The following is a 17,822-nucleotide window of genomic DNA, read 5'->3' on the forward strand; positions in this document are numbered from 1 at the left end:
TTTTTTTGTATAGATATGGTCATGATTTGTTTAAAATTGGTGGTAGGTGTTGAAGATGAGATTAATGGTAGCTTTCGAAAATAGTACCACACAATGACACAAATGATATTATTCAAAGTTATATATTCTGTGCAAACTTCTAATATTTGTTAAAAAGTAGCAGTTTAAAGTTCACATAAACTTATTTTAATTAGAGTTTGCATTCAAACAAAAAAAAGATAAATCAAATTTTGCAATTTTTATTATTCATTATTTTATTAATGTGATTGTTGATAGATTATGGATAACAAATAAAATCAATTTGGGCAAGGATAAGCGCATATGCAGTTTGGACTTTTTGTACTCACACACTCGCCGAATCCCTTCCAATTTGTAGCACAGTCTAAACTGCATACCATAGATTCACAACCTTCATTACCATAAGATATATTTGTATGACACGTATTTTCTCCTTGTGTTTCCTTCGCCACCATACCTAAAATAAATATATAAAACATTATTTCAGTTTTTTAATATAAAAGACAAGAGAAAATACTTGATTTTAAATAGATTTTGTGTAAAGCACACCTAGAACAAAGACGACCATAAGAATAACACAAATGATGGGTCTAGTCATTTTAATGATATTAGAAGAACAAAATCACAAATAAAATCACAATGAGTGTAATGAGAATGTTTTTGACAAAAGAGTGTAATGAGAATGCACACATGAACAATCATATGTATATATATAATATTAAAAAATGTTCAAATCCAAATTAGCTAAAATATCAACAAGTCAACTAGTCCACTAGTAATTTAGGACATGATCGGAAAATGATCTGATAGGATATAGTCTGTAATGAGTCAAAATTAAATATTGATATATAATAATTATTTAATATTGATATAATAATCTGTAATGATCTGATAGGATATAATCTGTAATGAGTCAAAATTAAATATTGACTCATTACATATAAGAACCTTATTAATAAGCAACAGCTAATAATATTATTCAAAACTACGAATAACAATATTGATCTATAATAATCATGTAATGAGTCAAAATTAAATATTGATATATAATAATTATTTAATAATAATAACGAAATTATTTACTTATTTATATATTTACCAAATTTAATATCTTTAAAAAAACCGTGGATTTCTAGTTTTTATAAAAAAATATATAGTAGACTTTTATTAGATTAAAATATTAGAAAAATTTGAACGAAACAACTTTTTAGTTATTTTTTTAATATTTAGTTAAATAAGTAAGTTGGATGGAGTCATATTATGATGCATAGTGAATATAAGAGTTTGAATTGGATAATATCACACGATAAGTTAAATTTAGGTACGAATAATGATTTTGTTTTAATAGTATACTAGATTTTGATCCGCGCAACTAGGTCTGCAATTTTGGTTTTCCGAAACCGAACCGCACCATCGGTTTTTGGTTAACCAAAATTGTGAAAACCAATTCTGAAATTAACCGAATTAAATTTTGGTTCGGTTCGGTTATCAGTTAATTTCGGTTTTCAAAATTATTTCCAAAAATAACCATTTTTTTTGTTTTCAGTTCATTCCGGTCTAATTTTCCAAAAAAAAAATCGGATATTTTTGGTTATTTCGGTTAAATTCGGATATATTTGGGGTTTTGGTTAAATTCAGTCTGGTTTTTCGGATATTTTCAGTTATTTTCAGGGTTTTTTTTTGGTTTTTTATTTTATTTTTGAAAATAAAAAACCGAACAGAACCGAAAATGAATTATTTTTCAATATCCTACCAAACTAAACCAAACTCAAAACCAAAACCGAACCGATAACTAAAAAATTCGGTTTGGCTCGGTTCGGCCCGGACAAAAATCGCAATGCTACGCAAAACCGTGCTGGCATTTTTTCATTTATACATATAAATATTTGATTTACATGTTAGTGGTGTATAATATTAATATTTATCATTTTACTAATAGTTTAATATAATATTTTCAAACACAACAATTTTATAGTATGCATGCAGTAATTCAATTTAATGTTTCAAATTATTAGTGATATCTCTCTTATTAAAATATGAACAGTAACTAAAACCTTACATTATGTGATATTTACGATAAATTCTGTTCAATTTAATATTAATTTAGATATTAGTTTCCTTAAGATTATACTTGTATTTTTTAGGTTTCGATCATAATAAATCGAATTATTTGTATAAATTATTATTTTTGACTGAATAACCTATAAGTGTAATTTATTAAATGTCTGCTTCGGTTAACTTATTAAAACATAAATTGTAATGCATTGTGTTTGTTTTTGTCTTTTCAAACATGAATTTTCTTGTTTTTTTCTATCTATGTTTTTTGAGATTTCTTATGTTGTCTGTTGATGATTTAGAATTTTCTATCCCAAAACTCTTGAATTATATACAATGAATATTTAAATGTTAAAAACTTTTATTTGGAATTCTACATCTATCTTACATCACGTTAATATATATTATATTTAATAATAAACATACTGAAAATAAAACTATTCATATGAAATATATTTTTTCAATCATTTATCTGTCATTTATGTTAATGAAATAAATTGGTACACTATCTATTGCACTTTCAAAATTGCACAAGATAAAAAAAAACAAAACAATTACATTAATGAATAATATATGAAAATGTTCTATAAAAAATAAGCTTGATTATATTTCCGTTAACAAAGCAATCATATACTTCTATTATTGAAATATAAAATTAAACCAACCACTATATTTAATAACAAAAACAAAATGTATTTTCAAAATAGCTTTTGTAGACCGATCATTCATATTGATAGCATATTTTCAACAGTATGGTAAAAATTCTAAATTAACAAATCTAAAGTGTTTAAGAAAAAAAAATAATTAAAAAAATAAGGGAATTTTCATGTCTACCATTTTTTGGTACCATTATTCATGTTTACCATCACTAAAGAGACATTTTCAAAAATATATTTTTCATTAAGTGGCAAAAGAATCTTATACGCTTGTTCTTTATATATATACAAATAATTATTTAAATAAATTAAAACTATAAATTTTTGTATGTGTTTCGAATTATACTTTTTTCAAATTCAAACTTTTTAATAAATTATTTGTTTCGAATTTTTTTTCAAAATTTCTTTTTGAAAATCAAAAATGATTTTGAAACTATTTTTTAAAAATTTAAATATTTTTGAGTATTTATTTATATATTTATTAGAATCCTAAATTTCACATTTCAAAAACCCTACCTCACCCCTTAACTCTAAACCCTAAGTCTAGATTTGATAACCATAGGGTTATAAATATTTTTTACCCTTCATTAAAAGTGAGGGTAAAAGTAGTTAATGTAAACATAAAAAATGGCACTATGAATGTGGTATTTTTATTTTCCTACAAAGTATTATGCTAAATTAATATCACAAATTTAATACAAAATCGTAATGAGTTTAATATAATTACAAAATTAGTTAGATACCTAAAATATTTAATTTAGCAAAAATGAATATACATTTGTATTTTAAATAATTACGAAATTAATTAAATATTTAAAAGGTTTGTTTAACTGAAACAGGAAAGTACATTTATATTTTAAATAAATATGAAAGTAATTAAGTATTTTAATTTTTTTGCTTTGATGAAAAATGAAGTATATCGTAAATAAAAAGACATGCAAAGATTTTATTCAGATGTAACTCAAAGAAAATATGGGAATATCTATTTGATTTTTTATAATAATTAAAATATGTATTTAAAATTCATTAAAGTAATTTTCTAAGGGATAGTCCATATAAAAAAAATTACATATGAAATAAGTCATGACTTCTAATATGTAAGACTAGATTTTGATTTGTGCTTAGAAAGCGTAAATTTTTTTTTTTCATTTATTGATTCAAAATTGATTTAAAAACTATATTTTATTTTATTTTGTTTTAAATATTAACAATTTAGTTTTAATGTTTTTGTCAATTTTTCAAAAAAAAATTTAAGAAGTTATGTATGATTTAATATTATATATTTTTATATTGAAGAATCATTTTCTCATTATTGAGATGTAATAACGATATGAATTGTATTTTTTGAATTGAAAATGAGTTTCTATTTTCATATGTTTGTATTATAGTTATAATCATTAACTATGTTTTTCTTTCCATTTGATTTAGAAGTTACTGCTATCTTTTGATAAGTTCTTTCAAAGCCCGGATATCTTTTTATTGTCTACTATTTTAATAAAATTTGCATGAATTTATAATTTTTATCAGAAAATTAATAATTGAAAGTTGTTAGATTATTATGTTTTGAGTTTCAAGTAGCAATTTCATATCCGACCCAGACGCATATTGTCAAACCAATAGATCCGATGTTTTGTATATAACCCGGTACTAATAGAACCCGGTAAAAACCCAAAAATCTACTATTAACCAATTGGAGATAATATTTGTTAAAAATGATCTGGATCTAACAAAATTTAAAAGAAACAAACACATGGCCTAAAATAAATGAATATGATTTCTTAATAAACACAACTCAATCTTGGAGCAACTCACTCTTTGTCGAGATTTGTATCCAAAGCATTGCGAAATCGACGAAAAAATGCAGCAAATTGTTCCATATCTCCACATATGTTACCCCCAATACCTCATAAACCAGCTGATCCTGAGTTTTCAAAGAACTAATTAAAGTGTATACTTCAAAGAAAATGATATATAGTGTAGTGTATGATTGGGCATGAGTGGTCGTCTGATTTTGGTAAGGAAAATTTGTGGACAGACTTGGAAATGTGAACATATTGTTTAGGTATGGACAAGAATATAATCATCCATGGAGAACTTCACATATTGCTGTTTCTATGTCATTTCGGTTACTCGCAATGAGTTAACTCGTACTCAAAAGAAAACATGAGATTATAATCGTTTCGGAAGAAACAAAATAAAAAGCAAACCAAAGAGGGTAAATCAATTAAACCAAATCAACCAAACTCAAACTGGGTCAACCAGGTAACCAAACCGATATACAAAACAGAAACGGGCGACAAACTTTGCTGAATACTTCACTGAAACCTCACCAAAAAACTTGCAGAACTCACGGGAATTCACTTAAAAATTTTCTGGAAAACATGTCTTGGCTTGTTGTCAGATATTCCACGATAAACGGTCACCATTTAAACTGTAACAGGACTAACGGGGAACAATAGTAAGATTGTAGGAAACATAATCTTAATTGCAAACTTATATTACTCATGACTAATGACTACTATATGTACACATACTATAATTCAATGATGTTTATTTATATATGAATAAAACAGGAACAAATCGATAGTTTAGAAGAGATATATAGTCTTTTATAGGCACACTCAGATTCAGACGTTTTGGAAGTAAACAACAAAAACTGAAAGAATACATAAATCGAGAGCCATTTAGTTAGCCATAGAAGTTGCGGGGACTGTGGATGCAATGGAGAATGAGGGTGAAACTATGAGGCTAGGAATCGAAGGATGAGATGAATACTAGCAACTGTCGCAGCTCATTTAGAATTCCGTCGAGGACCATTTTATTTCCGGCAAGCTGTTCATGATCGTGATGGGATTGTTATCTCTCGACTATTTTGTTTTCAAACCTAATTTTAAATTAATTGAGAGTAATATGTTCATGATCTGTTCAAAAAAGTGGTAGCTGTTAAAAATTAGATTAAATTGTAGTTTTCGAAAACACCACACAATGATAAAAATGATATTTTTCAAAATTATATATTTTGTGCAAACTTATACTATACGTTAAAAAGTAGTAGCAGTTTAAAGTTCACACCAAATTATTTTAATCAGAGCTCGCATTCAAATAATAAAAAAAAGGACAAATCAAATTTTGAAATTTTTAATACTCATTACTTTATTAGTGTGATTGATGAAAGATTATGTATAACAAAGGAAATCAATTTGGGCAACGATAAGCGCATATGCAGTTTGGACTTTCTGTACTCACACACACGCCTATTCCCTTCCACTTTGAAGCACAATCAAAATTGCACGCCATAGATTCACAATCTTCATTACCGTAAGATATATTTATATGACACGTCTTTTCTCCTTGTGTTTCCTTCGCCACCATACCTAAAATAAATATATTCAAACATGATTTCAGTTTTTTTTATATAAATAAAATACAAGAGAAAATACTTGATTTTAATATAGATTTTTTGTAAAGCACACCTAAAACAAAGACGACCATAAGGATAACACAAATGATGGGTCTAGTCATTTTGATGATATTAGAAGAATAGAATGACAACGAGTGTAATGAGAATGTTTTTGACAAAAGAGTGTAATGAGAATGCACACACTAACAATCATATTTATATATTAGAAAATGTTCAAATCTAATTTAGCTAAAAAATCAACTAGTCAACTAGTAATTTAAGAGATGATCGGAAAGGATCTGATAGGAAATAATCTGTAAATCTAAGGTTATGAATTATGACTAGAGAACGATGAGGAATAATGCATTACTTAACGTTCGTATAAAATATCACAATTCATGATGAATAAATTTTTTTTCTCATTTCCTACCATTCTTTTTTTAGAGAAATAAATAACAAAATTATTCCTTGTTATTGAGAAAGAACAATCATTCGTTTTTATTCCTTTACGTTCATTTTCTATTTGTTCCTCTTGTTTCCAGAATGGTCACCAGTCGAATCCTAAGTCTATGTTTTTGAAAAGGTGTTGGGATACTGTAGAAAAAAAATCAGTTACAAAAACAAAATCTGTAAATTAATTAAGAGAGAAAACATATAAGAACCTTAATAAGCAACAGCTAATAATATTATTCAATACTACAATTAACAATATTGATGTATAATAATTATTTAATGAGACAAACTACACATTTTTTTTAAATTGAAGATGAGTTTTATTGCTATATATTGTATCATAGTTTTAACCATCAATCTACACATTTTTTTGTTTCAATACGATTTAGAAGCTATTGCTATTTTTGATCCGCTTTTTCAAAGCGCATATATCTTTTTGTTGACCATTTTGATAAAAATTGCATGAATTTATATTTAATTTATTAGAAAATAATCAATTAAAAGGTGTTCTATTATTATGTTTTGAGTTTCAAGTAGTAATTTCATATCCTACTCAGATGCATTGTGCAACTGGTAGATCATTAATTAAAAATCCTATAAAACCCGATAAAATCCGATAAAACCTGAAAACCTGTTATTAACCAATTGGAGGTAGTTTTATAAAAAATAAATTTTAATCTAACAAAATTAAAAAGAAAAAAAACATATGCCTCAGATAAATGAATCTGATTTCTTAATAAACACAATTCAATCTTGGATCAGCTCTCTATGTGTCGAGATCTGTATCCAAAGCATTGCGAAATCGACAGAAAAATACAGCAAATGGTTCCATGTCTCCACATATGTTACCCCTTATACCTCATAAACCAGCTGATCCCGAGTTTTCAAAGAACTAATCAAAGTGTATACTTCAAATCAAATGATATATACAGTAGTGTATGATTGGGCATGAGTGGTCGTCTGATTTTGGTAAGGAAAATTTGTGGACAGACTTAGACATGTGAACATCATCAAATGTATGGTGTACAAAAGTTGTATGCAATCTATCTACGTTTTTCAAAAAATAATAATATATATTTATATATATTAAACTTTGTGCTGATCTCCTACTAAATAAATTTGAAAAACAAACAAATTGAATAATGATTTTAATACATGAAGAATATATGTGCAGATGAACTGTTAATTTTCCACTACACCATTCGAAGCCTTAGTTTTAGCGAACTTGACACTTAGAAATTTAGTTTTTAGCGAACTTAGCTTTAGCAGTTTTCTCTGTCTTACTTTGTTTGCTATGTCTTACTTTGTTCTTTAGACGAACCTTACGAAACGATTCAATCTCTTCTTTACCGGGTCGGACTGACTGGCTAACCAAAAACGAAATACAAAAGAGAAACGGGCGAAAAACTGATATGTTGTGTTTTCGACACATTGTATATATGTTTTCTAAATTGTTTTAGAGTCTTTATTGAGTCTTTATCAAGTATTTCTAAATCTTTTTGAGTCAATTCTGGTCTGGAGTAGGTATAGAGGCTCTTGGAGAGACACATGAGGAAGAGAATCAGAATTGGAGTTTTTTTTTTCGTTTGAAAACCGGATAGAGCAGCCTGGTGGGTGTTCTAACAGAGCAGATCACCCGAGTGCATGCTTTAGCTGCTCGAGATTTTTAAAAAAACTCTCAATATTTTGGGATTTTACCTAGGGATCTCCTTTTTTCTAATGGGCCGCCATAGACATGCAAAAATTCATTTTCTTATTTTTTTAAAGACTACACCACTTTTTAGAGAGATTTTGGAGAGAAAAAACTTGTAACCTTGTTAAGGGAGAAGAATATCTACATCTTTTGGAGAAGTTTTCTAAACCTTTTTTGCTTATTATTATTGATTCAGACATGTTTTCTTCATCTATTATCTTTGTAGTTTCTCTGTTTATGGCTGAGTAGTTAATTGTTAGGTCTAGGGTGTTAGGGTGTTTAGATCCATGAGCTAAATACAAATAAGGATTATTGTTGTGATTGTCTCCATTCATGGTTACGCTTATTGTCTACATTTAACTAACCATTAGTGTTTGAAACTAGGTTTAATCGATCTAATCATCAAAAGTGCTTAGGTTGTTAGAAACAATATGAATGGACAACTTGTTCCTAACCAGCGAAAGTAGATTAGGGAAACTTGTGAAAAAATCGAATTTGAACTTAATGTTTGTCTTCGTATTATAATCCAAACGACAGTTTAGGTGTTAGAATTGTTTGATAAAAGGTGAGATGCCACGAGAGTGGATCGATCTATATGTGTATTTTGAGTTCTAGACTTGTTTGAAATTGTTCCTTGAATAGTTATTTGGCTTATGATCGCTTGACACCTAATCCTTCACCCTAGACTTAGCATCTTTTATAATCTGAAACCAAACTAACTATGTTACTTGCTTTATTTTAATTATTTTATTTTATTTAAGTCGATTTGTCTTAGCTTGATATTGAATTCATGATAGAAACAAAGTGTAAGAATAGTCATTTGGAATTAAACCTCAAATATTACATCAACTACCGGTAGCTCGTTCAATTTTCGTGTATCACACAACTTAGCTGAAGAATTAACTGAAACCTCACCAAAAAAACTTGCCAAACTCACGGGAAATTCAGTTAATTTTTTGAGTATTTAGGCTCTCTATACCTACAATAATTCATAATTAACTATCTACCACTTCACTGTATTTTACACTGTTCATTATTTGATAATCCGATTTTGCCCTCTTTCAACATTTTCTTTATCTCTCTCTCACGTGTCTTCTTGAATATTTCAGCCCCACTTTACATCTATTTATCATCTCTGTAATTGATTTATTCTCTCTTTCTTCAGGTATAAACAAAACTTCATATGATGTCATCTCTTGCTCGTCCATATGCTATTGCCGTCGTCGTTTCCCATACCTCCTTTGTGAAAATCACAAACGAAACCTCCATGGTCCAACAGAAAGAACATCATCCCGATTCAGACAGTCATCAAGCCTCGTCACATCGATGTTGGATAGCATTCGGCCTAAAGCTTGTCTTCAACGTTCCACCACCATGAATCTGTTTTTGGCTAGATATATTCATTCAAAGCAGCCCATGGCTCCAATTAGTGTTTCTCTGTCGACAAGATTATATACCGTAACCGCTTGGCGGTTTGATCAAAGCTGAACAGTATGGGGAATTTAAAGTCATTCCAAATTAAGCATTGTGAGCTGATACAAATTTGGTTATATGTTACCAAATCGTGGATGCCGCTAACTAATAAATAGTTGATAGGATCTTACAAAGTATTAGTTGATACATATTTGATTAGATGTTACAAAGGATGTTGCCGCTTTATAAAATAGTTGGTAAAATGTTAAAAGATAGCTTCCATTAACTGAAACATGCTTTGTTAGATGTGAAAAAAATGTTAACGTGTAATACGAAAATATAACTCGCTAACAAAACATGTAGTATGTTAATATACATTGATATATTCATTGGGAGCATACTTTCAAATGGATAAGTTATCGGTTAACAATTTATATATCATTTCACGTTAAAGTGTAGCCTTTAACATTTTTGTTAACATACTAGTAGTTACGCCCAAGTTCCTCAATGTACCGTGCTTTTCTCTCCTTGGAATGAGTTGCAGTTGCCAATTTTCTAAGATAATTCTAGAAATCACAATTTCCAACTCATCCATTAATATTCAACTTCAGAAATCTAGTGGGCAAGTCCATAGATTGGAGAAAATTATTTTGTTCGATCTCAGATTGATGTTCTATAACGCGGAGATATTTTTGGGAGGCACCTCTTTTTGAGTCAAAGATTTACTGGAGTATATGGCACATCCAGAGTCAAATGATTTATTGTGACAGCGGCGATGACGAAGCGACGCGAAGAAGTGTGTATGACGGTGATTGTAACAAAATCGGCCATTGTTGAAGGATTGAGAAAAAAAAGATTGGGAGATGTGAATTTGAGGAGAAGCTAATGATGTCGATGGTAAGAGAAGAGATTACTATTGTCAGAGATGAAGAAGAAGATAAATAATGAAGATGGTGTTGGATCTTTCTCTTACTTATTGTCACGTGATCAATCAAGGGATAATATAGTCAAGTTGTGTTATTTTTGCTACAGGAAATATTAGGGGTGATTGGTTGGGTTATAACTATAAAAAATTTACTTTAGCATTTTGTCTGTAGGATTTTTGATTTAGCTTTAAGTGATGTAGTTTTAAAATTTACTACAACTAAAAAAATGGGGCTTTAAAAAATAAGATGTTTACAACCATTTTTTGTGTGTTTTTGCTGTAGTTTTAATTTTTTGGTTGTACCTTTAAAAACCAAGATAAAGCATAATTGGTAATATTTAAAATTGTAGATGAAAATTAAAGCTAAAGTCACTTCCTACATCTCAATATTGTTTTACGTGTGTCAGGGTAGTTTCTTAATTTTGCTTCATATTAGGTATATTGAGCAAATTGACTCTAATTTTTTTATGGAAAACATGTCGTGGCTTGTTGTCAGATATTCCTCGATAAACGGTCGGTCCCAGTTTAAACTGTAAAAGGACTAACGGGGAACAATAGTAAGATTATAGGAAACGTAATCTCAATTGCAAACTTATATTACTCATGACTACTTTATGTACACATACTATAATTCAATGATGTTTATTTATCGTATGAATACTTGAACAGCAATATATCGATAGTTTAGAAGAGATATATAGTCTTTTGTAGGCACACTCAGATTCAGACGTTTTGGAAGTAAACAACAAAACTAAGAGAATACATAACTCGCGAGCCAGTTAGTTAGCTAGAGAAGTTGGTGGGACGGTGGATGCAATGGAGAATGAGAGGGAAACGATGAGGCTAGGATCGAAGGATGAGACATGAATAAGAGCTAATGTTGCAGGTTATTTAGAATTCAGTCGATGACCATTTTATTTCCGGCAATCGGCTCATGATCGTGATGGGATTGTCATCTGTCGACTATTTTTTTCCAAACCTACTTTTAAATTAACTGAGATTAATATGGCATGCTTTGTTCAAAAAAGCGAAGCTGTTGAATATTAGATTTAAGGGTAGTTTTCGAAGATAATACGACACATTGACAAATGATATTATTCAAAATTATATATTTTGTGCAAACTTCTATATATATGTTCAAATGTAACAGTTTAAAGTTCACACCAAATTATTTTAATTAGAATCCATTCAAAAAAAAAAGACAAATCAAATTTTGCAATTTTTACCACTCATTAATTTATTAATGCGATTGATTATAGACTATGGATAACAAAGAAAATCAATTTGGGCAACTATAAGCGCATATGCAGTTTGGACTTTTCGAACTCACACACTCGCCTATTCCCTTCCACTTTGAAGCACAATCAAAATTGCACACCATAGATTCACAACCTTCATTACCATAAGATATATTTATATGACACATATTTTCTCCTTGTGTTTCCTTCGCCACCATACCTAAAATAAATATATTAAAACATGATTTCAGTTTTTTTTTTAAATAAAAAATACAAGAGAAAAATACTTGATTTTAAATAGATTTTGTGTAAAGCACACCTAAAACAAAGACGACCATAAGAATAACACAAATGATGGGTCTAGTCATTTTAATGATATTAGAAGAATAAAATTTAAAATAAAATGACAATGAGAGTAATGAGAATGATGAGGATGTACACATGAACAATCATATATATATGCTAAAAAATCAACTAGTCTACTAGTAATTTAAAGACATGATCTAGAAAGGATCTGACAAGAAGTAATCTGTAAATTAACTAATACCATTTACAGAGAATCTGTTGAAAAAATAAATTAAACAGATTAGTTGCTTAAGTGCTATGTTGAATAATGAATTAAAATCTAAGTAGATTAAATTTATGTTGAATAAATTCAACTGGCTTTTAGATAACAAAAATAAAGACTTGTTTTGTAATGTTATTGGCTATTGATAGTTATAAATTTTTCATCCCAATTATAAAGAGTCAGTTTTTCCATCATAAATTTAATTTATTTTAATTTTATTTATATCAAAATTTATCATTTTTCATATTCTATAAATAGATATATTTTTTATTTAATTTGGATATAAAATAAAAAAAATTATTATAATTCCTATTTCTATTTACTAAGTTTATAAAAAAATTGTTTTAGTAAAATCTTAAAATAAAATTCAATTGTACTTTTAAATCTGCAGTGATAAAACTTTTAAATAAAAATATTAATGCAACAAGATATAATATTAAATTTTATTAACCAGAACTATTATAGAGTAAAAATATTAAGTGCTGAAAGATCTTTCTTTTTGTGTGGACAACAGTGTTGAAAGATCTTAAACCATCTTTGTCACTATTCATAGTTGCATCAGAACTGAATTTACCATTTTTTATTAATCAGGCCCAGAGTTACACAATTTTGGGACTTGGACGCGCATTTTATCGTTTTTAGCACTTGGATGGATGGTAGTACAATACCCTAATCTAATTTTAAAACTATGTCTTTTAATATATTTTGTCTAAACTATAGAACACTAATATAAAAGTAATTAAATTTTGAATAAAATAGTCGAATCATATCAATTGTTTATAAGAACAGTAAATTTAAACCACTAAAAGTATAGTTATTTTTGTACGTTTTGCCATGCAAAATCATTCATTAAACGAACATAATCAAATATTTAATCATAGCAGTATCTATTGATAACAAAATCAATCCATGTAATTTCTTGTGTGGCATGTTATAACACAAATAACAATTTATCAATTTAAACTTAAAAAAAAAACTATATGTGGTAATTGATATTAAAATATTCAATAATACACACTAAACAACTTATGTATGCTAAGCCCTTTCTCAAAAAAAAAAAACAATTTATGTATGCTAGATAACAATCCTTCATTTAAAAATATATATATATTTAATAGGCCTTTAACCTATTTTAGTATTATCTATCGTAAAAGTTTTAGTTCTATTAACAAATGATCACCAATTATATTCGAATACATACCATTTTAAAGAAGTTTCCAGATTCAAACATTATGCCTTCAAATTATCATAATTAAAAATGTACAATAAGTATATTTTAACTAGATTTTTTTTTTATCTATAAACATTACTAAAAATAAAATTAAAATAAGTGATTTGGTTATTCTACTTCTAAGTAGTACAGCTCATGAATTATTTATTCAATTAGTGATTTAAAGTCAATTATTAATGTTTTGTAGTCTATCAAATTTTAAAATTCTAAGAAAGTTTAAGTCGATATATTTTAAAATCTCTGGAGTATGCATTGGATTTTGAGTTCAATCATTTATTCACGAGACTCTATAAAAAATGATTTGAAATCAATTTAAAATACAAAAAAATAAATCCTTAAAAGCTGAATAACTCTAGATTTTAAAAACTGAATTTAAATAATTCATTGAATAACACTAGATTTTAAAATAAAACTTATAATCATCATTCGAATAACAGTGAATTATGTTTGGATTTAAACTTTATTAAAAACATGATTGAATAACACTACCTTATATAATATTTTATTACAAAGATCCATTTGGAGTCGATTTCAAAAACATGTGTGAGAAGAGGTCTTTGAGAGATGTCAATCTAAGTTCCACATCGAAAGTTTAGATAAGAAGTGACTAATCTATAAATATATGTCCAATTCTAATTAATATGAAGCCTTTTAAAAAAGAATAAGTAAATCTATGATGGCTTACCTCTATAAATCTAAATTGGACAATATCGTACTAATCAAACAATATAGAATTGGACATAGACTCACTAAATTGCGGTCTTCAATTGTGAGAACTCTGTCCTAGCTATTTATTTTATGTTTCAACGCTAAAATAACATTTGTGTGTGTGTGCGTTTTTTTTCTTCTAGAGCTGACTGATTCCCAACTCTAGCAAGTGATATAGCAGCCACTGCAAATGGAGCTCTTGGAAAATTCAGAGCAGAAAGCAAGAAAACGGTTCTGCGTTAGTTTAAAAAAAACGGTTCTGCGTTTGCTGGGCATGGGATCCAGATACTTCATTGTTGCATACACGTAAACGATAACTCTTATTCTTCAGCAGACCCATTAGTAGAAGAAAAGTTAGATAATGACAATGTTATAAATTTTGGACCTTGCATAATGAACTTCATAGTGTAATTTTTGTTAGGGGTTTGCAGATCAAAAATAAAAATTTGCAAGCGAATGAATTTCAGGTCAAAGTCTTAACATCTGAGTTTTTAAATTTCAAAATGCCAGATCAAAAACACCAATGTCGTCTAAATATTAAATTACTTAACTAGAAACAAAAACTGCGCTTAATGCGTGTTAGAATCTAGTGTTATGGTTAAATTTTGGTTTTGATTCGGTTGATGAGTTTAGATTTGATTCAGTTTCGATAATTTGCTTTGTGTTAGACGGTCTAGAAAGAGAAAAGGAGACAAAACTTACTGCAGATAATTTGGTAAAATGGAAGGATAGTTTCCAGTAATAGATGTAACTTTATTGGAGAAGGGATTCTCTCAGGTCGTACTCAGTATCCGAACCATTGAGTTCCAAGTTTTAAAAAGGGTTTCAAGTGTTTTTATCACAATCGGTTTTTGAGATGACCCTCTCATCTCCCTTCAATAGTCTATCATCCTTCCTCTCAGTATCGCCTCCGCCTTACGCACCTCCTTCACCGGTCCAATCACAAATATCTGCACCAAAACCCACATTAATTACATCTTTCGTTTCCGCCAATTCTATCATTTAATGCAGCATATTTTATGTCCAAAGGACTTAAGGCTAACCTTGTCAGGTGGACCCTTTGCCCCTCCGATTAGAATTTCAGCACTGCATGACACAGAAAAAAACATCACTTATATAGAGACCAGATGTGGTGTTCAAGTTTGAGCTACAACAACATGAAGGAGAGAGTATATACTTACTTGCAAGCTTCCTTAATGGCGAGGATAGATGCTCCTTTCCTTCCAATCACGCGTCCCATCTTTCCTGGTGGAACATCAAGCACTGACAATATTTCTTCTTCAGGACATTGATCTCCGATCTTCAAGTTATCTGAAACAGTTAAACCCATTGAAGCTAGCTTCACCCATTTTCATATTAACTAATTTATCCTGAAGTGGTCATATATGCACACAAACCTGGAAGCGGCGGGACAGTTGGCCAATTAGCAAAATCAGTATCATTCATGCAGCAGAGACACCTGCAGTACAAAGAACCACGAACTGCCAGGTGCCATAGTGACCGCTGGTTCAGTTTTCCCATCATTTTGTGATAGAGATACAGAAGGAAGCGGACATCATCTGCGGCTGCACGGATCATGAGCTCAGTCATTGGCCTGTATGTCCAGAACTTTGGGTCCTAAATTTTGAAAATTTTAAGGACTCATTTATCCATTCTGGAATCATAGTTAGAATTTAAAAGTCAAGAATGGATTCAGAAGAAATGTAACCTGCCGCATGAGCACACGAACTTCTTCTTTCTCTTCATAAGATATGCCTACACCAAAAAGAAAAAAAGAAAAGTAAAGGGATTTATTCACCACCACCAAAGTGTTGTTATCATTATTCCAAGGCGCAAGTAATGGACCAGAACAAGAACTTCCAGAAAAGCAGTCTCAACATTTGCTCGTTTGAAACCAGTATAGCCATACTCATAACAAGAATAATAAGATAATCATAAACAAAACTAACATGATAATAATAAAATGTACCGCAGTAGCGTGGATCAGCAAGGAGGGAAACAAACGATATGTAATCATCTAGAGGTCTCCTCCTGCCTTCTTGTTCTTCTATCAGAGAAAAAGCAATCTGTAGTAGAAGGCAAAAAAAAAAACAAGATCAAGGTTTTTTCCAAGGCAAGAATATAGCCTAGAGGCAAGAGAGTTAAACCGTACTTGAGTGTCCACAACATTGTGCAACCTTATCCCAAACTGAAAGTACAAGGCCTGTAGTACGGAAAACAAAATAATAGTTAAAAGACATGCTGTGATGAAGTCTAAAGATATCCCACGAGGTACTACAACAACAAGTCAAAAGTTGAGACACCTCACTGTCACGTTTGCAATCGTGAATGACTTTTGTGATGTAAGCAGACTCGAGTGCAGGCTTACACGCTTTCATAAGCACCTCTCCACCTTGGATGACATCAACCAGGTATATCGCATTAGGGAATGCAATCTGCCAAACACAAAATCTCAATCATATAACAACATGGAACAAAATAAACAGTATGTGGTGTCTCTATGAGTCAGACCTGCATGATACAAAGCTTGCCATGACGGCAAAGGTCAACACCCTCGCAGTCAAAACCAATGACCAGCTTCTTTTCAGGAGAAGGGTTTAAGAAATCAGCAGGGAGTTGCAAAGGCTCTGTCACTATGTGAATAGGAACAGGTGGCTCATTAGCATCTTGCGTCAGTGACCTTCCTCCTCCTCCTGGATAGTTAAAAATGAATCATGTCAGTCACTGTAGAGCAATAGTGTTGGATGACAATAAACAAATCGCTAAACAAACAGAGATACTGTTAATCAAATCGTTCTAATCAAGAAACGTATGCGCTACATTTCGATCACAGAGTAAGTATCGTTTTAACATTTAATCGGTTTGATAATCAATCAATTGATCAACGGGGAAATCATTTGGAGGTATAAGGAGATCGAGATACGATGAAACAGAAAGGAGAATCAGTAGCGAAGGGTTTGGTTGGTTGGTGGGGTGATTCGAAAGCAGAGTGAGAATCGGAGGATCAAGGGAAAGGAGAAAGCGAATCGGAGGGGGAGGGAATAAAGAGGCACCTGGCTCGGGAGGGATCGGGACGTGAGTACGCTGAGTTGGAGAAGACGACGCCATTTCGATCACAGCATCGAAGCGACTCACCTGTTTGTTTTTTATTCACTGTCAACGCCAAATTGGATTCGGGTTTGGTGGTAATGGACGGTATTTGGGCTGGGCTTTACTTGAATCTAAGCCCAACTAATGATCCGGCCCTTTCGATATAATTAAAAAATAATTCTTAAAACTATAATTTTAAGTTAATATTTTTTTAAAAATCATGAAAAATACATTAATATTAGGTATTTATCTCGCGGATAGTAATATTATACAAAGAAATATATATATTATGTTTACAATGTTATAATTATTAAATTAATAATTAGAAATATTAAAAACTTAACTTTATTTTCAACAAGATAAATCTAAGTCCC

General features: G+C 29.9%; 1 protein-coding gene and 1 long non-coding RNA gene across 3 annotated transcripts; both read right to left on the minus strand.

The window, feature by feature from the left end:
* Positions 1-228: 228 nt before the first annotated feature.
* LOC111215368 lies at positions 229-3,006 on the minus strand. Its single transcript, XR_002664356.2, has 2 exons — positions 568-3,006; positions 229-475 (listed from the first exon to the last, which is right to left on the minus strand). It is a non-coding gene; the product is annotated as an uncharacterized LOC111215368 (long non-coding RNA).
* Positions 3,007-15,090: 12,084 nt separating this feature from the next.
* Positions 15,091-17,567, minus strand: LOC106446798 (piRNA biogenesis protein EXD1). 2 transcript variants are annotated; one of them, XM_013888591.3, is made up of 10 exons: positions 17,412-17,567; positions 16,870-17,048; positions 16,662-16,793; positions 16,511-16,561; positions 16,328-16,424; positions 16,067-16,113; positions 15,756-15,975; positions 15,540-15,669; positions 15,402-15,444; positions 15,091-15,308 (listed from the first exon to the last, which is right to left on the minus strand). In XM_013888591.3, the coding sequence occupies exons 1-10, from the start codon at positions 17,464-17,466 to the stop codon at positions 15,234-15,236; spliced, it is 1,029 nt and encodes a 342-aa protein (XP_013744045.1). In that variant the 5' UTR covers positions 17,467-17,567; the 3' UTR covers positions 15,091-15,233. The 2 variants fall into 2 exon arrangements, with proteins under 2 accessions (XP_013744045.1, XP_013744044.1); XM_013888590.3 differs by having other exon boundaries at positions 16,870-17,051; positions 17,412-17,546.
* Positions 17,568-17,822: the final 255 nt, after the last annotated feature.

This window comes from Brassica napus, chromosome A4 (assembly GCF_020379485.1).
Source record: "Brassica napus cultivar Da-Ae chromosome A4, Da-Ae, whole genome shotgun sequence".
NCBI lineage: Eukaryota > Viridiplantae > Streptophyta > Magnoliopsida > Brassicales > Brassicaceae > Brassica > Brassica napus.

What these genes read in the sequence shown, in the direction of transcription:
- LOC106446798 (XM_013888590.3), bottom strand. Translation starts at nt 17,466, where the DNA reads ATGGCGTCGTCTTCTCCAACTCAGCGTACTCACGTCCCGATCCCTCCC. An exon ending in TGCTGATCCACGCTACTGCG is followed by an intron (nt 16,114 to 16,327) that starts GTACATTTTATT and finishes TTTTTGGTGTAG; the next exon opens with GCATATCTTATGAAGAGAAA. An exon ending in GCCATTAAGGAAGCTTGCAA is followed by an intron (nt 15,445 to 15,539) that starts GTAAGTATATAC and finishes TGTGTCATGCAG; the next exon opens with TGCTGAAATTCTAATCGGAG.